At 55.1% G+C, this 24,772-nt stretch overlaps 1 protein-coding gene across 8 annotated transcripts in view; it reads left to right on the top strand.

Annotated features, from left to right (window-relative positions):
* The window catches only part of SH3PXD2A (SH3 and PX domains 2A), a 241,687-nt gene that overhangs the window by 172,096 nt on the left and 44,819 nt on the right, over positions 1-24,772 (top strand). For 5 of the 8 annotated variants that reach the window (XR_007471233.1, XM_004265884.4, XM_033421090.2 and 2 more), the window contains 2 exons: positions 4,413-4,457; positions 11,297-11,428. Coding sequence is in view for 7 of the 8 variants with exons in the window: in XM_004265884.4 (XP_004265932.1) it covers positions 4,413-4,457; positions 11,297-11,428 (177 nt within the window). In the remaining variant the exon portion in view is untranslated. The remainder of the gene's footprint in view (positions 1-4,412; positions 4,458-11,296; positions 11,429-24,772) is intronic. The other 3 variants (XM_033421096.2, XM_033421099.2, XM_049696820.1) reach the window with 1 other exon arrangement.

The following is a 24,772-nucleotide window of genomic DNA, read 5'->3' as shown; positions in this document are numbered from 1 at the left end:
GGCCTAATTCCTATCCCTCCAAAACCTTTCACAGGCACTAGGCCATTTCACTCTTTTTTTTCTCCCATTGCGGAGCACAGGCTCCAGACGCGCAGGCTCAGCGGCCACGGCTCACGGGCCCAGTCGCTCCGCAGCATGTGGGATCCTCCCGGACCGGGGCACGAACCCGTGTCCCCTGCATCGGCAGGCGGACTCTCAACCACTGCGCCACCAGGGAAGCCCCATTTCACTCTTAAAGCAGACCTACAACGAAAAAGACATGGTAGATATTTTTATCCCCATTTCACAGAAGGAAAAGGGGCTCAGAGATTTGCTAAATGCCCCAGAATCAGTGAGCTAAGCGAGAGGGTAAGCACAAGAACCAAGATTTTAAAAAAATTCTTGCTCCAGTTCCTCTGTCTCATGTGCCTCCCGGCGAACTGTTGCACTTCCTCACTTGAGTCTCCTATATTGAGCGTGTGCTCAAGTGGTTTTCCCTGGAAAGGTGGTCTGTTTGTCTGGAAAGATTTGTTTCTACTGTGGTGTACTTGCATTATGGAGACTAGCAGGTTACTACTGGAAGAGTCTAGAACATGAAACAAGTATCTTGGAGATCAGTGGGCCCAAAATGCTTGATTTTACAGATGTGGCCCAGAGAAGTCAAGCCATTTGCCCAAGGTCACACAGCCAGTTCTCAGCAAAACCAGTTGTGCAGATTCCCAGTCTCACGCCCCTTGCTTTCCACCAGGCCCCGTGACTCTGCTCGGTAGGGCCCTTGGTTCTGTCACCAGAGAGAGGGGGGTAGAGACCGCAGGGAGGGCAGGAAGCAGTTGGTCTGTGTCACTCACAGCTGCTCATTTGGCTGCGCCTGTCTTTTGCTCCTTTGCCCCGTCTCTCCTTCTCACCATTTTCCCAGTCCTGAGCCAGCAGCCATGTCTGCCTCCTGGCCGAGGGGCCAGGGTTTGTAAGCCAGGGGGCCACTCCTCTGTTCATCGCAATGAGGCGGAGGGGGGTCCTTCCCGCCCTGGGCTGGAGAGAAGGCACTCCAAAGGGGGGAAATTTGGGGTGGGAGCCATGGAACTGGATTAATTCTGCGGATCCAGGGGACTGGGAAATAAATCATGTTTTAAAAAGGCTTTTTTTTTTTTAAAGACAGGCTCGTTTCTGGTCCGCTTCCCATTTTCCTTTGGAAAGAGGGAAGCCCTGCTTATTGGGGGGGGAAGGGGGTGGGCATGAGTTCAGCTTGTTCCACATTTAGGAGTGGGGGCTCGGCTTCCAGAGGCTGAGGGATCTTTTCCTGTCTGCCCTCCCCGGCCTGCCCAAATGCCCAAACCCGAAAGGCCCAGAAGGGCATCGGACCCTTCAAGATGACTGTTGAAAAAACCAACCAAGCAGCAAAGGCCTCGGGAGCATTTAGTCCACATGGGCCAACAGCCTCCACTTCTCTCCCCTGGGGATTTGGAGCAGCTCCCCTTCTCTGACAACCTCATCTCCCAGCCTTGGGTCTGGCAAACCACTGCCCACAGCCCAAGCCCAGCTCACCATGTGGTTTTTTTAAAATTTATTTAATTAATTAACTTATTTTTGGCTACATTGGGTCTCCGTTGCTGCGTGCAGGCTTTCTCTAGTTGCGGCAAGCGGGGGCTACTCTTCATTGGGGTGCGCGGGCCTCTCAGTGCGGCAGCTTCTCTTGTTGCGGAGCACGGGTGCATGGGCTTCAGTAGTTGTGGCACGCAGGCCCAGTAGTTGTGGTGCACGGGCTTAGTTGCTCCGCGGCATGTGGGCTCTTCCCAGACCAGGGCTCGAACCCGCGTCCCCTGCATTGGCAGGCGGATTCTTAACCACTGCGTCACCAGGGAAACCCCAACCATGTGGTTTTGTAAGTAAAGTTTTATTGGCACACAGCTCGTTCATTTCTCTACAGATTGTAACAGCAGAGGTAAGTAGTCTCGACAGAGACCACGTGGCCCACAAAGCCTAAAATATTGGCTCTCTGGCCCTTCACAGGAAGTCCGTCGACCCCTGTTTTAGCAGAACACATCTTCCTGGGTCCTCCAGGCCCAGGCCAAATGAATTCCCTTGGCTCACTGACGGACATTAGCACTTCCCAAAACATTTCCTTCGGAAGAACCCGAAGCGAAGTGTACAAAGTAACGAAGCCAGCAGAGATGGAGAGAGGTGTGGGCGACCTCTTAGTTGGCTCAGCCCAGGGCTGGGTGCGGCCAGCTGGTGTTGGGATGGGTCTGGCGTTAGGCCTGCCCAGGGGCGTTAGGATGGCCTCGCTGGGTGGCAGCCACTTGGCTACGTTTGGGGCACAGCATCAAGGAGTCATAACCCCAGCAAGATCTGACACCGGACAGTGAAGCCCCACGTTCTGAACTGAGACCCCCTCACCTCAACCACAGCAGTTGAAAGCCTCGGACTGTGTCTGCTTTGTCTCGGCCCTGCCAGGGCATGAGAGCTGGGCCAGCGTGGCTCCTGCTGTCCCAGGAGGCTTCTGGCTGCTAGGCCTGGTCAGAGACTCTGGCCACAGGACGCCTGTCTGTGGGTGTAGTCCCCCAGAACCCCTTTACCCCCAATTCCAGCCGACCCAGTGTCTGTGGGAAGCGTCTCTGTGCGCCAGCGTTTTCTTGATGCGTCTAGTATTGAAATGCCATCTGGTTCTCGTCCTTTCAACTCCAGGAGCCTGGTTTTCCTGCTGCCCCCCAGAGCTGATTGAACCAAGCCCATGGGATATGCCCAGGGAAGAGGTTCAGAGAGGTTAAGTAACGTTATCAAAGGGGCAGAGCCTGGATTTGAATCCAGACAGACTCCAGAGGCCGCGCCACACCTCTCCAGCGGATCCCCACTCTGTTGGTTTACAGTGAGCGCTGGAAGGGCCAGGCTTCCCAGGTCTACATGGTGAGCCAGCCTGCAACCGGAAGGTGGCTTGCTGAGCGAGGGAAAGTTAGGCGCTTTAAATGGTGAGCGACATCAGACTGAGGCCTGAAGCCTGTGTCACCACAAGAGATGAACACTGTACTAGCTGCGTGACCTGGACCAAGTTACTTAACTTCTGGTTCAGAGTCTTCACCTGCAAAATGGAGGGAGTTCCTTATCACTGTAGGTTTATCATGAAAAACAGATGAGTTACTCTATGTAAGTGCTCCGCACAATGCTTGGTGTACAGTAGATGCTGTATAAGTGTTGCTGCTGTGATGATTACCATTACTATCTATCAGGCCGCTCTCCTGGCCAACACCAGGCAAGCAGCCCAAGGGCTTGCCTCTCAGACTTGCATCTCCACGTTTCCTTCTCGCTGTAGCCACTGTAGCCAACGCTGTTCTCCTTTGGAGGCAGTGAGCAGTTCAGCAGAGGAAGCACCAGTGGGGGTGTCCCAGACCTGGTTCCATTTCTGGCTCTGCTACTCTGGCCTCTTGGGAACTTGGGCCAGTTCCTTCCCCTGTCTAAGCTCAGATCCCACCCCTGTAAACTGGGGCAAAAGGTGTGTTCCCAGCTCAAGGACCTGGGTGTAAGTGAGCCACTGTTCACTGTAGGTAAACTGTCAGCATCACGTATTGACCCTCTGATATTCTAGAAATGTCCACACCATTGATTAGGCTAAGAGCTATTTGCCTCATGATGTTACCGTATCATATCTCACGATCTTAAGTTGTTTTAGGTGCTTTGACATTGTTCCTCCCTCTCGGCAGGAAGACAACTTTTAACCTCATTTCACAGATGAGGAACCTGGGGCCCAGATCACACGTGGCTGTCTGAGCCTGGACGAGAGCCCTCGTTTCTTCTGGTCGCTAAAGGCCCCCGTTCTTCTGGGTTGGAGTTGGGGTGTGAGACTTTTTAAAACAAGGCTTCCTTGCATTTTGCCAGGGCCTGTCTGCCTTCCTCAATGCTTAGGGCTGGACAAGACATTGAGGCCCAGTGGTGCGGTGGCTGGAGACTGGCCTTGGGCTCCCCGACCTGACGTTTAAGGTTCCAGGCCCACGCTGCTGAGCATGCCGGCCTGGTGAGGATCACGGCCAGCCACCCACATGGCCAGGGGGGAAGGTCCGGGCTGCCTTCTCCAGGGCAGCGATAACCCACGGGCCCTGTTCCAGGCCCGGATCGTGTAGGATTCTCTGTGCTCCAGAGGATTCCTGCGTTTTGCAGACACCTCATTATCCCTGTCCTGGCCAGCAGTGTCCCAGCTCCTCTGTAATCACTCAGGCCCACGCCCAGCAGCACTTCCAGGGCCAGGAAATCACTCCCCTCCTTTCCCTTCTCCTCCCCTCCCTTCCCCTCCCCTCCCCTCCCCTCCCCCGCCTTCCGCCCCGCGCGGCCGACTCAGCGCCTGCAACCACTCGGCCCAGTGTGGACCTCCTGCCTGCCTAACGGTTCTCTCTTCTCCTCTGATTCTCTTCTCTCCTGCTGCTGCTTGCTCTCGGGGGACTCGGAAGTGTGGCTCTCCAGCTGGGCTGAGTCTCCTAAGAAGAACGTGACAGGTACTGCCTGGTGTGCATGTGTGTGAACATGTGTGTCCCTGGCATGCAGGCCCACGGAGCCGGTGCCCTGTGATGTGTGGCAGCTCTTTGTCAGCATGTTGGCGTCTTCTCGGCCGTCCCCTCTGCCTTCCTTTCAACCCTTTTTAGGTCCCAGATCCAGCCTTGGAGCCCTTTGGTGGGTGATGACCACATAGCACAGTGTGTCAGCAAATGCACCCTGGACCCGGAATGTGTGGGTTTAGATCCCGGCTCTGCCACGTCCTGGTCTCGAGTTACGTAACCTCTCGAGTCTCCCTAAGCAGATGCGGCAGCATCTCACCAGGAGCCTGGGGCACAGAAGGTGCTCAGGTGGTGGTGAGGCTCCCATCACCTTCCACCCCGTGAGATGGGCCAGCTGAAGATGATTAGTCTCCCTTCAAGGCTGTTAACCCGAGGCGGAGAGCTGAAGTCTCCAACACCCCAGCTGAGGCAGTGGTGGGTAGGGGGGTGGGGAGTCTCGTAACTGCAATGAAGTCGCAGCCCCCACACCCCGGGGATCCAGAGCTGGGACCTGCCTCTGGTCTCGGGGCTTCAGGACCTTGGGCTTCCTGGGCACCCATAGCCCTCAGGGACTTGGGCTTGGGCTCTGTGTCTGGGCAGAGCTGGGACAGAGGTCAGAGGCTTACCTTTAGCCTTGGTTTTACTGGACAATGGTAGAAAAACCTGGACAGCAGTGTTCTCAGCTGTTAGATGGACATGGTATCAGGTAGAGGGAAGGGATTTCCAGAAGGGTCTTCTAGAAGCCCCTCCATTTTTGTGAGTGCCACCTGGCCCTCCTTCCCCAGCCCAAACCTGAGAGCAGAGGTGAGGGTCGGGGTTGGGGGAGGAAACAGAAAGGTCAGAGGTTGAGGGGAGGGGGTTGGACCAGCCCCTCCCCTCACAGCCGTAGGCAGGGAACGGGAGGTGAACAGCCTGGGTGGGCGGGGCAGAGGAGAAGGCAGCAGGCAGAGGACCTCTTGCCTGTCCCAAGCCCCTCGCAGTCATCCTTCTCATGTTGCCTGTGACGAGGGCCTCGGCCTGAGCTAATCACTGGGCTCCCGTCCCTTTTTTCCCTCTCCCGAGACAGTGAGCCAGAGCCCACTTGGCCCACAACGATACATTTTATTCACCAAACGTATAGCCTGGCTGCCCAAGGGCCTATGGAGAGGCCGGCAGGCTGAGGCTGGCCTGGGAGGAATCAGTTGTGAGAGACTGAAGGGACCTTGGTGGGACACCCAGGGTTTGGGGGATCATGGAGAGCGTGGGGAGCCTGGGACGGGGGCCACCGTAGGGATTGGCTTCTCAGGATGAGCCCAGCTGTTTGGAGAGAGAGCCTGAGGGGAGGCCACGTGGGCTGGGGGAAACCGCCAGACCAGGGCCGGGGTCTTGGGCGAGTCGCCACGTCACTCTGGGCCGGCCTTGGTTTCCCCATCTGGAATGTTGGCAAGTTCAGCGAGACTGGACACTCAGAGGTAAGGGGCTGACGCTGGGGATCCTTGTGGATAAGGGGCCTCAGGCTGCTTGGGCTGGCATCCATGCATAAGTGGGCCCTGGGGGTTCTGATACGGCTCTCCAGCTGGCAAATGCTCGCTGCCTGCCAGGAGGTGGGGTCTGAGAAAAGCATGAGAAGGAACAGAGCCATGGCCGCTTCTCCTGGCAACCGTGGCCCTTGCCCTGACCTGCGTGCTGGGGGTTTGTTTGTTTGTTTGTTTGTTTTTTATAAATTATTTATTTTGGCTGCATTGGGTCTTTGTTGCTGCACGCGGGCTTTCTCTAGTTGTGGCGAGTGGGGGCTACTCTTTGTTGCGGTGCGCGGGCTTCTCATTGCGGCGGCTTCTCGTCATGGAACATGGGCTCTAGGCGCAAGGGCTTCCGTGGTTGTAGCACGCAGCCTCAGTAGCACGGCTTCCGTGGTTGTAGCACGCAGCCTCAGTAGCACGGCTTCCGTAGTTGTAGCACGCAGCCTCAGCCTGTCGTGGGCTCTAGAGCGCAGGCTCAGTAGTTGTGGTGCACAAGCTGTTGCTCCGCGGCATGTGGGCTCTTCCCAGACCAGGGCTCGAACCCGTGTTCCCTGCACTGGCAGGCGGATTCTTAACCACTGCACCACCAGGGAAGCCCCTGCATGCTGGTTTTGAGGCTTCAGAGGAACCTAAGCCCCTCCTCTCCTCCCCAAATCCCCCATTTCCTGTTTGCTTTATAGACAGTCTACAGTTTACATAGGGCATTAACCCCATCGCCTTATACCATGCTCAGAACAACCCCACAAAGTAGGTACTGTTATTGTTCCTGTTTATGGATGAGGAAGCTAAAGCTCAGAGAGGTTAAGTGTCCTCTGCAGAGTCACAGAGCTAATAAGGACAAGGCAGGACTGGACCTCAGACCCTCAGACTCCAGTCTGATGCTCTCGCGTCACGACTCTCAGGCAATTATTGTGTCCGGTGCCGTGTCCTATGGCTCCAGTCCTGAGGCGTCTGTCTACCCTCATCAGGGAGACTCTTGTCTAAAGCATATGATCTGGTTGGGGAGCAGTGCCCCACAAGAAAATCCAGTGCATGACAGGAGCAAGCACTGTAGCTGAGTGATTGGATGGTTCCTGGAGGGGCAGAGATGGTTGGGTAGAATTGGGGTTGGTAAAGGGGAAGGCATTCCCAGCAGGGGGAACATCTAAAGCAGAGGCTTGGGCATAAGAACCAGCATAGAAGAGTGTGACTGGCACACAGTGGGTGCTTGATATCTGTGTGTTGGATAAATGAACGTTGCCTGGATCAGAGGAGATGTGTGTCAGGGAACTTGGGGAGCTCAGGTTGTCAAGAAAGACTGAGCTTGAATTTGGCCTTTCTTCTTTAGGCAGCAGGGACCCAGTGAAGGTGCTGGAGCAGTGGATTGACTTAGCAAAAGCCTCATTTAGAAGCCTAAGTTGGCAGGCAGGAGCCAGGGGTCCATCCAGTTGGTAGCTAGAGGAATGCAGGTGTGAGGCAAGCGTGGGGCAGGGCTCTGGGGCACTGCCAGAGCCCCAGCAGATCCAGCCAGGGGCTCTGAGAAAGGCACAAAGGTGAGATGGATGAGACCCTGACAGAAAGTCCCCTTCCAATCTGGGAGGGACTCTTCTCTCTATAAGGAGTACTCCCCTTCTCCATGCCACTGCCAAACGCTTCCTATCTGAAGACAGGAGGCTCGCTCCACTGCATCTCCCCCTCCCTCGGGCTGACTCCTTCAGCCCCCAGTTTTCCAGGCCTTGGCTGGGAGGGGATCCAGAGCAGCCTCTGTGGGATGACATCACCCACCGGCCTGCCTGCCGAGTGTTTTCTCATCTGGATACCTGCTCCCAGCTCACACCCGTCCGAGCAGCCCTGGGCAGGCAACACCCTAAGAGGTAGATGCCAGAGAGCGTGAGCTTGTGCTGGGGGAGGGGAGGGCAGTGAGGAAGACAGAGTGTCTGCCTGTGTGTCCATCTGTCCGTCCCCTAGGCTGTGTGCTACTGCCTGTCTTCTGTGCTCTGGAACGCCTGGAGAACGTTTTCTTAACTTTTCTACCTGTGTCCCAGAGTGTCAGCCTTCAGAAAGCTCAGGCCAATTTCCAAGGGGCGGCGTGGAGGTGGGAGCAGTGTGTGGGTTTTTCCCCTCTGAAATCTTGCCTCAGATTTCCTTGGCTTGGATTAAAATGACCTGATGTCTCCATTCCCCAGCACCCCGCTTATCCTCTCGAGCAGCTTTTGGCCACAAACCCATCACTCCTTGTTTCTCCCTGCCTCTGTTTCCCCATCTCCCCTTTTTCTCCCTTCCAGAATTTAGTTCTCTAGTTTTCCCAGATTTCAGAGGCGAGGCCCTGCCTAGTTTATCCGTATTGGCTCAAAGCAAGCCGTTAAATCACTGTTCATCTATCTGTCCATTCATTCATTCATTTCCCCAACAGTTACAGAGTGCCTGCCCCCAGTGGGCACTGTGGTCTGGTCAACAGATGCTACAAGAGTCGAGAAGAAACCCACACTCCAGTCTTTCTTAAGCAGCAACTATGTGTCAGATGTGGGGTGGGTAGGATGAGGCAGGGCCCCTCCTCGGGGTCAGTGGCTGTCTATAGGCCACAGACAGGATGTGAGTCAGGACGCAAGCAGCGGTGTCAGGAGGACGTGGGTTCCATCCCAGCTGTGTGACCTTAGGAAAATTGCCTCATGAGCCTTAGTCTGCCTGTGTGTGAAATGGGGCCAGAACAAGGGCCTACACCTGGGCTGTTCCGAGGCTCAGATATGGTCTGCATTAGGTAGTGAGCACTCATGAAAGCTTGCTATTAACTGTCAGCATCATCTGGGCTCTCAGGCTTTGGAAGCTCTCTAACCGGTTGGAGAACTCCTGTCTTCTGTTTGTATCTTGAGTTTTCCTTTCCCACAAACTGGAAAGGGAGCCCCTGTGTCCCACAGGGGCAGGGGCTGGCCCTTTTTGTGCTGGGTGCACTCACTACCAGCCCCCCCCACCGGGGACACAGTGGGAGGTAGTCTCTGTCAGCGCCATGCCCAGCGCTGCCTCTGTGCAGCCAGCAGGGGTAGGCACAGAAGCTGGCCCAATCTGAGTGCAGAGCCAGGCCCACCCTGCTGCCTAGCTGTTGGTTGCATTTTGGCCTGAAATACAACCTTGGCTTCGGATGGGCTGCCTGGGGCAGTGCCTGTGCACATCCATGTGGCAGGCCTCAGCTGGGACAGGGTCCCTCCTGGGTCTCCAAAGGACTGAGCTGGGGCTGCAGGGGCTGCACCTCATGGGAGAAAATTGCCAAGTGCAGTGGGTTTCTTTCCCTTCCATCGACCCCGCCCTAGGTTGGCTGGAGCCTCCCGCACAGAAAGACCCAAAGATCCAAGCAGCGTTTCTCACCCTGGCTGTGTATGAGAACCATGGGAGAGGAGGGGCTGTCTAAAAAATACCTGAGGCCAATTCAGTCTGCATCTCTGGGCGTGGGGCTCAGGCATCAGTTACTTTAGAAGCTCCCCATATCTTGTGGGACCAAGTTGAGGATCATCGTGCTAGGCGAATGGGATGTCTGGAAACAAATCAGAGACAGTTCTGTAATGGAAAGAGAGATGGGCTTGAACCTAAAACACTGAGTGAATTTGGTTCTCTCCATAGCAACTGTGTGAGCTGGGGCAAGCCTCTTGTCTTCTCTGGGTCTCTGAGGTGTCTTTTGTGAAGTGGGAAGGTAACAAGGTTGTTGTGGGGACAAAATGGGACAGTGTATGAGCCTGGCATAGAACATTTGCCAAGTTAGACTCAGGCATGTGGGGAAGGTAGCTACGGGCTGAAGCACCAAGGGGGGACCCTCTCAGCCATTTCTATAGCCAGGCTGGTGGTGTGAAGCCCCCAGCCTTTCAGGAGACTGGTAGATGTATAGGGTGATAGACACAGAGTCTAAGAAGTATGCTAGGAATTCCTCTATGCCGGGGAGATGGAGAGGGGGGTCTGGGAAGGCTTCCTGTAGGAGGTGACCAGTGGGTCTGTGGTTCATGGATCCTTTCAGCTCCTAGCCGGCCATGTGTTATCTTAGGTGCTGTGTCCCCACTGCACTCTAGTGATGGTAATAGTGAGGCGCAGAGAGCTTTCAGCAGCACATTCAATGCCGCACAGCCAGTGAGCCGAGATGGGCACCCAATCTGTCTACCTTCCAGCCTGGCGTTTGCTTAATAAATGTTGCACTGATCCAGTGGCTAAAGAGGACAGAGAAGCTGCTCGCTCCCTGCCCTCTTCCTGCTTAGCCCCACCTTTTGACCCCTCAAGCTCCTGAAACTGCCAGGAGAGGGCAGCTGGTGGCTTCCGGGAGCCTGACCACAAGCCCCAGCAGAGCTTAAAGGCAGAGGGAGGCTGAGTCGGTCTCCATGTGGCCGGAGGGCGGCAGCCAGGCCGGACGATGCCCCGTCGGGAAGCGGGCCTGGGGGCACGGGCCTGAGGCTGGTCCCCGGGGGACCAGGCCCGTGGGCTCAGTGGCCGCACCTTGGTAAGCCCAAGGGGCAGGAGTGGAGCCGAACTTGAGGAAAAGTTGGCGGGGGGCGAGCTGGGCTCTCCAGCGCTGGCGCTGGGACTTTCTTCTTGGGTTTCAAGTAAACAGTCTCGGCCCTCCTCCCCCTCCCCTGCCTCCACCCCCGGCTCCTCATTCGATGGGTCTCATGTGTTTCTATTTAAGGGCTGCGAGTAAACCCCAGTGATTGGCGGCCTCAAACCCTCTTGACTTCTCGCCTGGGCCCAGCCTGCCGTGGAGCCGTCCTCTCCCGCTCTCTCCCTCTCCCGCCCAAGGGGAGGACTGCTGACTCTCTTTCTCTGGGTTTACAGGGGTTGGGGAGAGGCCCGAGCCCTCCTCCTCGCCTGGCCTTTCCTCTCGCCTCTGCTCCGGCCTCAGCCCCCATGGGCCACCCGCCCGCCCACCCGCCTGCGGCCCTCCCCTCGCACCCCTGCGGCCGAGGGGTCCGGAGAGACCACGTCCGCCCCAGGCCTCTCCTCCGACTCCCTCTCCCTCGTGCCGGGCTGTGATTAATTCATCGCGGCCGCAGGCTTTTTCCTCTGAGTCCCCTCGGCCTCTGTCTCGTCTCTGTCTCTCCCTCCGCGCCCCCCACCGCTGGCCCCCGGCTCCCCATGTCCCCCGGTCCCCGCGGCACAGCGGGCCGGTGTGGGGCCCTGCTATATGGCCTGTCCTTGGGGCCCGGCGAGCTGCGAGCCCTGGCTGCGGGCGGCCCCTCCGAGCGGCGCTGGCGACCGAGCAGCCTCCCCCGAGGCCGATGGACAGGGGGCGCCCCGGCCGCGGGGCCATGGCTGGCCGCTGGCTCACCGCATGCTTTCTGCCCTCGCCAGGTGCCGACACCCACGCCGAGCCCATGATCCTGGAACAGTACGTGGTGGTGTCCAACTATAAGAAGCAGGAGAACTCGGAGCTGAGCCTCCAGGCCGGGGAGGTGGTGGATGTCATCGAGAAGAACGAGAGCGGTGAGTGCCCAGCTGTCTGGCCGGCCACTCGGGCGAGGAGCCCGGCTGGTTTTTGTTCCCCTCCTCCTCCCCCACCTCTGCAGCTATACGTTATTTCCATCTGGCGGGGAGAGGGCCGAGGAGGCTGAAGTTTCCCCTGTTGGTTTGGGCTGCAGGCCAGCAGTTTGCCTGATGGTGGAAGAATGTCTCCACCACTCGGGGTAATTAACTGGCTTGTGTTAATGCAAGGCCAGGGTGGCAGCATGGGCACGACTGTCCAGCCCATGTTCAGGGTCCCTGTGCCCTCTGAGGCCCGGGGGAGGTTGCTCCCAGCTCAGGGGCATCCTACAGCAGCTTCCCCCTTGGGGCCATGTTCCAAATTGGGGACAAGGCCGGGGTGGGAGGACCCGGCTGGTTGGTGGGGAAGGCAGGCCATGATGTCACTGTAGGGGTCCCAGGTCCTCAGGCGGGTTGTCTGAGGAAAGGTCAGGCCTGTGGAGGTTGGCTAGTGTCTGGGCGGTGAGCTGACTGCCCCCTGCTGAGCTGAAGGCCGCCAGGCCCTGGGAAGAGGGCCCAGACAGGGGGATGAAATCAGGTCCTGGGGCCAGGGAGGGTCCTGCAGCAGCCGCCCTGTCATTGGGAACTGAGGCTTTGTCTTGGCTGTCCAGGGGCCTGCCAGTTCCAAGGTTCTCACCGTGTAGGCCTCAGTGCCCTTGGCAGCAGGGGTCTCTCGGGTGGAGAGAGGAGGGCCTGAGTCCGTCGGTCTGAGGTGCAGGCGTGTGTGACCCCTGCAGAGCCAGGGATGAACTCTGGCCCAGGATACCCATCATCAGTTTGCTCATGACCTGCTGGCGCTTGAACTGGTTCCTGGGGTGTTCTGTTTTGGTTTCGGTTTGCTGTGGGGGAAGGCCTCCGTGCATGCGGGCGCGTTGGAGCCTCTCTGAGCTGTGTTTGGAGGACACTCCCAGAGGGGAGGGGCCTGTTCTTCTTTTCCTGTTCCACTCTATTCCCCTCCAGTATTTTAAGCTCTGACAGGAAGACAGATCAAAGGCTGTCTGTGCCCATTCTATAGATAGAATAACTGAGGCACAGAAAAATTGAGGGGAAGTGAGTCACCTGAAGTCAAAAACAGAACAGAACAGTTCTTGGGCCCCTGATTCCTATGCCTGTGGGCAGCAAGTAGCTGTAGAGATACTGAGGAAATCCCAGTGGGCCTCCTGGGGGAGGTGAGATTAGGTTCCTGTTGCAGGAGTCTCAAGAGCTGTGCTCTCTGAGAAGAGGGCCGTGATGCCAACAAAGACCTGACTTATGGCCCTCTTGGGTCTGGAGTCTTCAAAGCTTGTTCCCCTCAGAGGTGGCAGGCTCTGCCCTTGTGCCTGGTTGGCAGTGGCTGTCACGAGCATAAAGGCCTGGGCCCCTCACCCCAGGTGCCCACACTGGTCTCCTTCCTGCACCGCTTGGCTTTCAGCCTTTGTCACAGTACCAGCCCCACCTCCCCGCCCCCACCCAAGCTGCATTGTCAGAGGGGCCTGGCCCTAGGAACCCTAAGCACCTCAAGACCCAGAGGAAGGGCTCTCTAATGGCGGGATTGGAGACACCCACTGAGGAGAGAGAGAGATGTTTGTTTTGGGGCTTGCTCCAAAGGAAGGCGTGTCGGCTTTTCCATATAAGGTCAGGGCTGCTCAAAAGTAGACGTCTGGCTTAGGGACCCTCTGCCTTGTGTCACCAGCACAGCTGTATAGCCCTAAAGCAGCAGGAGGAGTGAGCCCCCATGTCTCTGGGTACCAGCCACTGGCCAGGATGGCTGAAGAGGAGACCCCACACAAAAGGCAGTCAGCTGTTATCAGACTCCCTGCTTCCCTTTGCCTCCCACCCCACATCCAGGACCCTGCCTAGGAGTGGAGGAGGGAGAGCCTTGACGAAGTGGGGCTTTTGTGGCAGGCCTGCAAAGTATTAGGCACCTCCTTCTCCTGAGGAGTCCCCGATGGCTGTTTGAGGGGGCTCAGGCAGCCTGAATCCCCAGAGAAGCCCAGTCTGGTACACTGATGCTCTGAGGGAGCTGCCGTCTCTAGAAGCAGGATTCTGCCCACTACCATGTACCGGCTGGGTGACTTCAAGCCCCTTGCTCCCTCTGGGCCTCAACTCTCCCTTCTGTAAAATGGAGACAGTCTTGTGGCTGCTTGGAAACAGGGCCTGGAGTAGATGACCTCCCCAAGCCCCCTCCCAGATCTGGGCTCCGAGGCTGGGAGACTCCTTAGGGCCCTGGGTGTTGGGTAGACAGAACCCTGAATGTGGCCTTCCCAATTCTCTGGGCTTTGTGTCTCTCCCCTTGATGGAAACAGCTGCTCAGCAGCAGATATGTACACGGGGACCCTGGAGTGCTGTGTCCATGGTGCAAACCCACACCGTCTGTTGCTGTCAGAAACAAGGAGGCCTCCTAGAGTGTACAACCAGCGTAACCAGAGAAACTAAGTGGGTGGAGGGGAGCAAGGAAGAGGACCAACTGCAGATCCTTGGGAGGGTGGTTTCCCAGTTCAAGGAAGCTGGATGGCTGACGGCAGGGGGAGGGGAGGTGTGTTGGGCATCCTGCAAGCTGGCTTTGGAAGGAGTGGTGAGTGAGGCTTTTGAACTCTGGAACAAAGACCCAATTGTGATGCCTTTGACCTTAGGACTTGGTGGGCGTGTTGAGGCATTTCCACTTAAATTGTTGGGGCAGTAGCCCCAGTTAGCACCACCCTGCCCCCTGGGGCCTTGCCTTGCCTGCTGGGAGCCAGGACTCTGCCTGAAAGTCCCTCGGTAGAATGTTCAAAGAGGGACCCAGTCATCTCTGGTTCTGCTTGCTCATCAGAGCCCTCTGGCAGGGACCACAGCCCCTGAGGGATTTGGAAGTGTGCTTGTGCCAATGCTCTGTAATCTCATTGGTCTAAAGAGAGATGTGTCTGATGAAAGGCAATTCAGCATCAGTAAACAGTAAACACCAGGTCTAGGCCATGCACTTCACATGCATCATCTTACTGGCATCATGGAATGACCCCTTGTGGTAGAAAGCACTCTAATCATTTTGTGGCTGAAGTAACAGGCTAAGAGGTTAAGTCATTTCCCTAAAGTCCCAACAGCTGAGATCTCTCCCTTATACGGAGGAAGTGTGGGGAGGGGTGAGAATGGGCTGATCCTGGGAGGGATCGTCACTGAGCTGGTGATGCTGTGGGTCAGGGACAGACATGGGCTACCTGAGGGTGGTGTATACCCAACACCAAGGACAAGCCTATTCTAGGGAATGTAAGTGGATAGAAGTCAAAGACACCCACAGTGTTGGGACCTGAGTGGCTTCAGGGAAAGCATTTTTGATCAAACAGTGGGCCTGGGGCCCAGTCAGAAAAGGACTCTTTTCCTTCATTGATCAAGGACAAATCTAGCAGAAAGATTAGCAACTTTGTTAGCTTTGCCAACCATTTTTGTCTTGTCCTTGAAAACCCCTCCACCCTGACATAAGCAACAATGCCTGAGATAGCACCTTTGTAGGACATTCTTACACCTCAAAGACCACATTGGCTTTACCTTCCAGGAGGCAAAATCTGGTCTAACTTCTGGCAGAATGGTGATGGCAGGGTCCCAGTTGCTCTGATTTCTGTGTTAAGCAAAGCTGCTTCCAACTTTCCAGGATGGTTTCCTTCTCTCAGGGTTAGGAGCCAGGGGAGGATGTGGGGATATGAGTCAGCAGATGCTCATTCTTTTCCTGCTCCAGCTTTCCTTCTCTGAGTCTGTGTGTCTTTCCTGGCACTAGTGTGATCACCCTGGGAGATCTTATACTTCCTTGGAGGCACATAGCTATTCGACTAAGGTAAAAGCATTGTGTTGGCAAGAAGTTCTGAGCTCCTGGTCCATCCGGGTGAGAAATTGTACCGGTGAGAAAACTAAGCCTTGGGGAGTCTGAGAATCTTCAGTCCCCTCCAAAGTCAGTGCTTTAGTCCCAATTGAGGTGTGAGCAGAGGACAGATGCCCACTTAGACTTGCTCAAGAATCTACTGAAAGGATTCGGGAAAATCTCACCAGAATCCCAAGGGTGGGAAGTACATCCCAGCTGCACAAGGACTGGGAACCAGAAAGCTGGCACGAGACAAAGCAGCTACTCTTCTTGGGTACCATGTGGATTTAAAGTCCAGCTGTCATCTTCTCCTAACTGCAGACCAACCTTCCTTGTCTTGCTGTTCACTTGTAACAGTGGCCTGTTCACCTGCTGTTGGTTTATTGAGATAACTGCCACCAGCTGACAATGATCTCTGGTTCTCTGAGTTCAAAATTTGAAGTTTGAATCTGATTAGTTTCTGGCCAGCCAATGGATGGGCAGACCTTAGATCAGGTGTCCAACCCTGGGCCAATCAGCTGTGTCCGGGGGAAGGGTCATGGGGTATAAACATGGCTACCTTGCCAACCTATTCAGCAGTGGCTGCTGGAGCACAGGTTTTAAGGAGAGGAGGTAATGGGGAGTAAACAACCCCAGAACACGTGGGCTGCATCTACTTTACTTATTCAGCAGCTGTGCGTAGTAAAGAGAACAAAGAATCAGGAGTCTATTTGGTTTAAGATCTAATGCTACCCTAGCTGTGTGATATAAGCAGGAATCCATTTCCTCATGAGTCTAAGAGAACAGTGATGCTTCCTACATGGGCTTTGTTTTTTCCTTCAATGAAATGTAACTATTCATTATTTGAGGAATATCTTTATCAAGAAGACAGACTAATAAGCTTTCCCCTCAGACTTGTGTGTCATAATGATTATTTTGTGTTGTCAAAGATGATGCATTCTTCAGCCATGTATTTTGTGAGTTGGAATCTTCTTAACACTGAAGATGTATCTATTCTGTTACTTAGGTATTTCTTCATGAACGTTGTTATAACTGGTCCTACACGGACTTTTTGTAAGTGAGAAATACACTGTATATACTCATCGTTTATTCATTCTTTCATTTATTTCTCAAGTCTTGAATACCTCTGTTGTCCCAGGCTCTATGCCGATTGGGTGCATACCCATACAATTCCTGCCTTTATGGAGTTTAAACTCTAATTAATGTGAGCATGCTGGGTACTTAGTGGGTGGACTGTATTGTGAGACTGGGATAGCTCTGCAGATTTTCTGCTGTCTTAAATGGACTTCTCCTATATATCTTCTGTGTCTTTTACTTAGATTCTGTGCTTACTAAGGAACCTGCTGATTGGTCATTCAGATTGCCAATCTGCTCTTGAAAAGACATGTCCCAATAAAGTGAGGATAGGCTCTTTCTAGAAGGGCAGGTTTGTTGCAGTCTGCATTACAGATAAGTGACCTAACTCTCTTAACTCTGTAACAGCTTTTTAAGTGTTTGGTTCCAGTGAGCCAGCCCCATTTAGATGTGGTGACTGGTCCCCACGAGGTCCTGTCCCAACTGACAGAAAGCCTTGATCTGACACCCTTCTCTCTCTAAGTACAGCACATGTATGGTCCTGCTGTGTCAGGCTAATCAGCAATTCCAAAGTCCGTTCTGGTCCAAGACTGTCTCTGGTGTGCGGTTGTTGCCCACTTCATGAAGCTGCCTGGAAGGGAAGGGGCCATCGAGTATAAATCTACAGAAGTGAGCGTCCAAATCCAGCCTTGGGCCCCTCAGCCCAGCTTTAGTCGCCTGGGCTGGAGATGGTTTTGAGAGTGAGATTGCCCGACAGCCTAGCAATTAAAAATATGGGTTCAACGTAGGTAAGCCTGGTTTTCATATTGATTTGGCACTTACTAGTGGTGACCCGGGGAAGTTACTTGAATCCTCTAAGCATCAGTTTCCTTACCTGCAAAAAGGAGATAACTGTACCCACAGCTGTAGGGTTAGTATCAACATATGCTGCTTCAAGAGGAATTCAATGCTCAGTTTGTGATAGTTGCTAGTAAGACCGCTGGACTGGGGCAGCTCTACCACAAACTAACTTTGGAACTCACCTCTGGTTAGATGCCCTCTTGTGTCCTCAGTTTCCCCATCTGGCTAGAAAAGGGATTGCACTTCATGGTGTCTGAAGATTCTCTCAGCCCTGATGGTTTAGTGAGGTGGGTAGGGCATGGGGGGAGCTTACTACAGGGTAGTGACAGCAGGAGACCATGCTGGGGACCAGAGTCGCCCCCCTGGAGCCTTTGCTTGGCAGCTCTCCTTGGCCCAGCCTGTGACAGGGAGAAGAGTTGGAGTCCGATTCCCCTTGGTGACCCAGGAGTAGACCTCATGGGATCAGGAGCTCCATGCAAGGCCGGGAAGAGGAGAGGCCCACCTGTGATACCCTCATGCTGGCTGTCACTCAGTGGCTCTGTTGCATGGCACAAAACTGAAGTGCTGGGGGCAAGGGGACTAGCATAGTCGAGAAAGGCTGCCTGGAGGAGCTGGAGACATTGAGCTCGGCCTTGGAGAGAGGGGGATTAGATAGGAGAGAGGGGAAGGAATTCCAGTTCCATGTGAGTGGAGTGCCAGGTGGAAGGCTGGGCCCACTGAGGCCCTAAGACAGGAAGGCAGGTGTGTGGTTGGTTGCCTCAGGAGGTGTGTCCTGGTGAAGAAGGCGGAAGTTGGGCAGCAGTGGATGGAGAGGAAGAATGGGGCCACGGAAAATAGGTGAGCAGGAGAGGGATCTGAGAATAGTAGTATTTGAAGCAAGTGATCCTGACTGTGGGGAGGAAGATGTCAGGGGAAGATGTGTCCGGGACTGGCCATAGCTCTTCCCTTGAGCTAGATCTGCACGGACAGTTGTCAGGAAGACATCCAAGGGCTTGTCAGCACTGAGTGCTGCCAGCCACCTGCCTGGAGCCAGCTGCCAGGCGGCCGGGTGGGGCAGCGGGTCCCCAGGCGCTCCCTCTGTCTCACCTCCACCTGTTCAGGTGGGGCGAGTGGAGTGGCCGGTCACACTGACCTCACATTGGCTGTATGGACTTATCGTGTCCCACGGCCTTTCCTTGAATAGACATTTCTGCACAAAAGGTGTGGTTCCATGGTGACCTTGGAAATCCATCCAGCTGAAGTACCACAGTGACACCAGCTCATCCCAGCCTCAGCCCTGGAGCGATACGTGGCTGCCTCCCCTATTTTGGGGGAGGGTGGCAGGCAAGATTGCACTGAGTCCTTTCACAAGCATCTCAAATGCTGCTTTTCTGGGTTTGAACACCAGGGGACCAGTTGAACCACACACTCCCCAGAGCCCAGCAAGGCCAGTCTTCAGGTGATCAGTCATCACTAAGTCCATATTACTTGACTAAGTGCCAGGCTGGTGCCCAGAGGTGACAGAAGCCAACAAAGTCCTACACTTATGGGGCTCACATGTGGTAGAGAAACAGCCATATGTAAACAAGGAAGATAAGTCTAGATTTTGAAAAGTGCAATGCAGGAGATAAACGGGCACATGACAGAGATTAAGCAGAGGAAGGAGGTGATAGAGTGTGGCCGGGAAAGGCCTCTCTGAAGAGGCGCCAGTGGAGCTGAGAATGCTTGGAGCTTGGTGAATAGAGGAAGAACCAGGCGCTAGTTACTCTGGGGCAGAGGTGGTACGGACAGAGAAGTAGGAGAGGCCACGTGGTACCAGGCCAGGGCGTGCTGTTCTAGGGGTAATGACCACCGCACACCAGGTGGGAGTCTTATAGTGTAGCGAACTGGTGACTCCACTCCCCTCCCCAGACATATCCTGGACCAGGTGCCCCGGGAATGGGCAACACCGGAGACCCTCCACCTGCCGCCAACACACACACACACACGCTTTGTCCCCAGGAGAAGTGACAGACCTGCTGAAGTGCAGGGAAAGTACCTGTCCGCACATTTCCTGCACTCTTACATAACAGATTTCACCCTGGGACTGTAGCACTTTCTGGGTTATAATTTGTCAGGACCAAGGAGAATTTGGGTTGAAAAATTGCTACCCCTTGTTCTTTCCCCAGATCATCCCGCAGCTGTGTGATATTACACCCCTCAGCAGTTGGGTTTTCAGTAATTGCTCTGCTGGATATGGGGTTTGCCCCGGGTGACAGTCCTCATCTCTCTCAGCATCTTTTCAGATTCCGTAACCTCATCCTCTGGCTTCCCGGGGGCTGACCTGGACTCCCTGGCCTCATTGTGGGGGAACAGCCAGGGTGACTCAGTCGTGAAGCCTGGTGTTCACTGGGGTCTCCATCCTGGGAGCTGAGCTGTTGAATCCCAAGAAGTGGAGGGAAGCTTCTGGCTCATGTAACGCCGAACTTCATTTCTATCTATGTTTGGAATATGCTGTATGGAATTATTGCGGGGGCGGGGGGACGAGTTGTTATTTCATTTACTTGTCTCAGCCCCAGCTCTACATTCCCTTCTAAGTCAGGGAGCTCTCAGCCTCATGCTAAAATGCATCTGCCTGTGTAAGCTTTCATTGGACTGGATTGTGGGGAAGTGGCCCAGGCACCATGGGAGGTGATGGAAAGCCAGACTCAGAGAAGGAGTTAGCCAGCGACTGGCCACAAAGTGAGTGAACCATGAGTGGGTTTCTGAGCCTGGTGTGCTGTGATAGCAGAGCCCTCTCTCCTGTTGTATGTGGCCCATTGGCATTGCCACTGGCCACCCTTGGATCACTGTGTCCCAGAACCTTGTGTTTTAAGGGATGTTCTAAGCCCAGTGGCCTGAAGCCTGCGTGTCTGTTCTCTGGACACTCGTGCTCGGGGGATTATTGGGGAGATCGAAGCCACCGGGGGAGTAAGTGGCTGCTTATGCCAGCTAGTAGGGGATTTGGGACATTTTTCAAGGTGACCTGTTTCTGAATCAGAATAGCTTGTTTTACAAGATATAAAACCATGTGGTTTATACAACATCTTGGTAAGAGGAACGGCAGATCTTGGCATTCTCTCCTTTCCAGGCAGAAATTGAAACCCAGAGTGGTTAAGTGACCTGCCCAGAGGTTGCACAGCTGGGAGGTGGGGCATGGGCTTCCACACTATTTATCCAGTGCTGTTTGTACAGTGTTTGGAAATCTGTAATGCAATCAGTGTTTGCATTTCTCTTCCTTGTGGATTTTACTTCTTTGAAAAGCCAAACCCCAGAGCGCTCTGCTGTGTGAATTCTCCAGGCCACAGAGAGCAGGAGAGCAGAGGTCAGTCCCGCTGAAGCCCCAGCTGGGGTAGGAGCAAGGCCAAGGGGTAGGGCAGACGGAATATGAAAGGGAAGGGGAGCTCGCTAGCTCCGTTTCCTGCAGAAGAGTTGTGACTGTTCCAGTGTATGGCTCAGCCAGGTCCACGGGGCAGGGCTGAACTGGATGGGTGGATGGGTCAAGGGCACTTGGGATCTCACCAGAGATCCGCTCACCAGGACTGAGGGTGTGAGAGCAGAGCCTGGGCTGTGCCTGGGTCCTGTCTGTCAGGACGCCTTCCCCTTTGTCCAAATAAATAAGGCCTGTCCTGGCCCCGCCCCAAACCCCACAGGACCCAATGAAGAGCTCCATTGAAGTAATCGCCCCTGTCTTCCCATTGCTGGAGGTGACGATATTCTAGGGCTCTCTCTTACCTGCAGGGTAAAGGCCCAGATGCAGCGAGTCCATCACATTCACAGCGCACCTACCATGCGCAAGGCAGAGAGCACAGTGCTGCTGGGGCCAGATGGTATTACTGAGGGGGCGGGAGGGCGGGACTAGAAGGCACAGTCGGCTCCCGGTGCCTTGGGCTTTCATGAATACTGTCAAGTTCAGAGATGGGGCGGTGGCTGGGTTGGGTGGTCAGGGAAGTCTTCTGGAGAAAGTAGGCCTTGAACAAGGATCTGAAGTGCTCCAAGCTAAGTGAATGACACGTGCAAAGGTGTGGCATGGCACAGATGAGGGGGATCCAGCCGGGTGCCGGGGCTGCCCGAGAGGAGACGTTCCCTTAGCGATAAACAGGCCGGAGGGGTGCCTTGAGCGCCTCAAACGTCAGGGGCAGGAGACAAGCTGCAGGAGACATTTCGGACCATCTGCCCGAACCGCCCTTTGATAGAGGAGGAATGGAGGCCTGAAGTCACTTGCCCAGTGTCCCACAGAGTTTGTGGCAGGGCTGCCACATGGCTGGGGACCATTGGTGCAGAGGTGCCATCTCCGAGGCATGCTGGTATCTCCTTTGAGGCCGCGCTGCCCGCCTAGGGCGGGGTGCACCCCATCTCTCCTGACTGATTGAGGCCCAGCCTGTCCCCCAGGTGAAGGGAGGAGGTGAACTGGCTCTTCAGCTCCCCACCTTGGGCCGCTCAGCTGCTGCTACAGCTGGAGCCTGGACGCAGAGAGCAGAGGCAGCCCCAAGAGAGAGCCGCTCCCTGTGTGTCCTCCCCAGCCCCCTGCGCTCACACAGGCTTATTTTTCAGACAAGGTGCCTTCCCCCACAGTGAGGTCATTTTCAGACACCCCAACTTGAATGCAGACTCCCCCTTTCAGCAACGCCACTTCTTGGGGCTTAAGTGGGGCTATCCCACTGGCTAGCTGTCCCCCCAGCAGTCCAAAGCACTGCCTTCCCCGCCTCTTACATTCCTCCCTCCCCCCGAGGCAGGCGGTGGGGTCACTGTGGAGGTTGGCCAGGCCTCCAGGCCTGGTGTTTCTGGACACTCTGTCTTTTCTCGTTTGTTTTCTGTACTTCTCACGGGTGCCCTCACAGAGCCCCAGCCTCCTCTCCGCTCAGTGTGCTCTCCGTCGTTAGACTGAGGCAGAATTCTGAGCTGCTGCCATCAGCATGCACCCGCAGCAAGGCCTGGGATCTCGGCCCCGCCCAGGGCCTGCAGTGTCGGCTGTAGGCTTCTTCGCAGCCTGGCCAAGCGACCGCCTTGTGCCCTGGGGGGCTCTCTGCCAGTTCCAGCCACCTACTTCTTGCTTAGGGCATTAGGTCAATGGATTGCCACTTGGCACCGTGCTCGGGGTGTCATCTGAATGGGCAGAGTGGCCGTGTGCCCTCGTGGGAGGAATGACAAGCTTTGCATGAGAGGATCTCAGTCAATCTAGGTTCCAAGCTCAGCCACCCACTAACCAGTGGTGGCTTGATTTCAGACAAGTCTCTCTACCTCCTGAGCATCAGCTTCCCTCACCTGTAGAAGGGAGGTGTGATTAGGAGTGAAGACAGTGGCCACGGCTGCTTTCCAGATACCAGGCTCTGCCATTCCCCTGACCATCATGCTTTTATCAAGCCAGGCAAGAAGCAGACCTTTCATCTCCATAGTTCCAGAACCCCTAAGATCCCCTCTAACCCCTGAGGCTCCAAGAAAAAGCCAGTTTCAGCTTAGAGGGAGCAGACAAGGGGAATCTGACCATGCTGACGACTTTCAGCCAGCTCTCCGAGCAGCCAAATGGGTCACTGGCTACAAACATCCCTAGGTTTGTAATGATCACAGGGCCTGTGGGCTCCTGGACACCTTTGGAATGGGCTTTGTGAGGCCAGATGCTCCGCAGATTAAATTTCGAGGGAGAGAACAGCTGAGAAATAGTCTTGAGCTTTGCTAAGCCCCTTCTGTGCTATGACAGCAAAAGGGTGTGTGTGTGTGTGTGTGTGTGTGTGTGTGTGTGTGTGTGTGTGTGTGTGTGTGTGTGTGTGTGTGTGTGTGTGTGTGTGTGTGTGTGTGTGTGTGTGTGTGTGTGTGTGTGTGTGTGTGTGTGTGTGTGTGTGCGCGCGCGCGCGCGCGCGCGCGCGCGCGCTCCACTAATAGAAGGGAAGGCATAGGCAAAAGAGGGCGATTGTCCAATCCTGAGCCTCCCTCTCTCCTTCCATTTGCATCAGCCAATGGGACAGCTGGTGCTGCTGTGTTTTCCAGGATGGTGCTGGTAACAGAAGGAATATGATTAGTGTTGTGGAATTTTATGGTAGGGGTTGGGGGTGGCTTTTGTTTCCCTCCTTTTAAAATAAAGTGATGTTTTGAAGAGTTGCCCTGGAGAACTGCTGAAAGCAGATAGGCTGACAGATGTTTTTTGGCCATGTCAGACGAGGACAAGATTATTCAAGTGAGCGAGGGGTGTCTCTCCCCGTCAGCCGTGCTGTGGGGTTCCAGGGCTGTTCTGCCAGAAAGCGAGCAAGGGGCCGTAATCACAAACAGGCCAGGATCAGTTACAACCAGAAGTATTACTTTGGACTCTTGGCTTTGATGGGGAAGAATGCAGTTTTCCTTGCCCCTCCTCCCCCGTCCTTCTCAAGTTAAACAAGGTCTGTGAAAGCAATCACTCTGGGACTTAAAGAAAGGCCAAAATTCAAGCCAGCGCAGGGTCCCGAAAGGCCCAGCATAGGAGAGTTCCACCAACATCCACTCATTTGGGGGCAGGGGTTTGCCCGGCCCGTTTGCTGTTCCTCCTTGAAGTGAACTGGAGAAGCCCATTTTCCCTGAGTCTTTTTTGCCTACCTGGGGCATCCTCACCTCCGTCTTGCCCGCCAACCAAGCGTCTTGACCCTTCTGCATATTTAAACTGGCATTTTCTGCATGTCTGCCACGTACTTAGCACAGCGGGGAGGGGATATAATGAAAATGGCTTAGCATATTGGAGCAGACCCCGACCAGCCCGTGAAGATAACAAAATAATGGGACTCTCACCCCTCCTAGCCCCAACCCAGCCCTGGGAGGCCTGCTTCTTACCCCCTTCCCCTTGCCTTGACCAGCACCCCCTCAGCAAGCATCAGATCAACTCCTTCACACTTGGGTGTATATAATACTGCTCCTGGAGTATTGACACTGTGAGGGGCATGCTTCCCCCTGGCCTTGGTAATGGGAGCAAAACCAGAGGTGGTGAATGCCTGGACCTCCTCGCCAACAGAGCCAGATTGTAACTGACTGTTCTTTGGAGGACAGAGAGGAAGCTGACCTCTGCACAGGGGGATGGAGCACCCAGGGCTCCTGCCGCAGTGCCCCCCTGATGAGTGCTCCGCCCCATTCTTCTGCTTCCACGCCAGCCCTGTGTCCCAGTCCTCACTGCACAGCTGACACAAACTCGCCTCCTTGGACCTAAAAGGCCTCCTTCGAAAGCCTCCGCTTTTGCCAGAGCGTCTTGTTGGTGCTGATGTGACAGCTGGGAGGAGGATTCTAGCCTGCCCTCCGTACCCTGATCTCTTAGCCCCCTTGGGGCTGTCCCCCCACCTCAGGGGCCTAGATGGTGTCAGAGCCAGGTTTGGTAGGAACTCTGATCCAGAGACCAGGACAGAGAGAGGGTTTGGAGACATCCACATCCTAGACTAAGGGGCAGGCCAGCATCGGGGAACAGGAGCTGATGGCGATACTGCTCACTTCCTGGGAAGTGAAGTTAGAGCCTGCCATCGCTGAGGGCTGGGCCTCAGCTGCGGTGTGTTGGGCCTGTCACTGCAAAGGCATATTTAAAGGGGGGAGCTCTTCAAGGCCCACCTCGATCCCCAGACATCTGTTATCTTATTCCACCC

This window comes from Orcinus orca, chromosome 14 (assembly GCF_937001465.1).
Source record: "Orcinus orca chromosome 14, mOrcOrc1.1, whole genome shotgun sequence".
Lineage (NCBI taxonomy): Eukaryota > Metazoa > Chordata > Mammalia > Artiodactyla > Delphinidae > Orcinus > Orcinus orca.
Note: the sequence above shows the minus strand (reverse complement) of the source record. Positions and strands in the feature narration are given on the sequence as shown.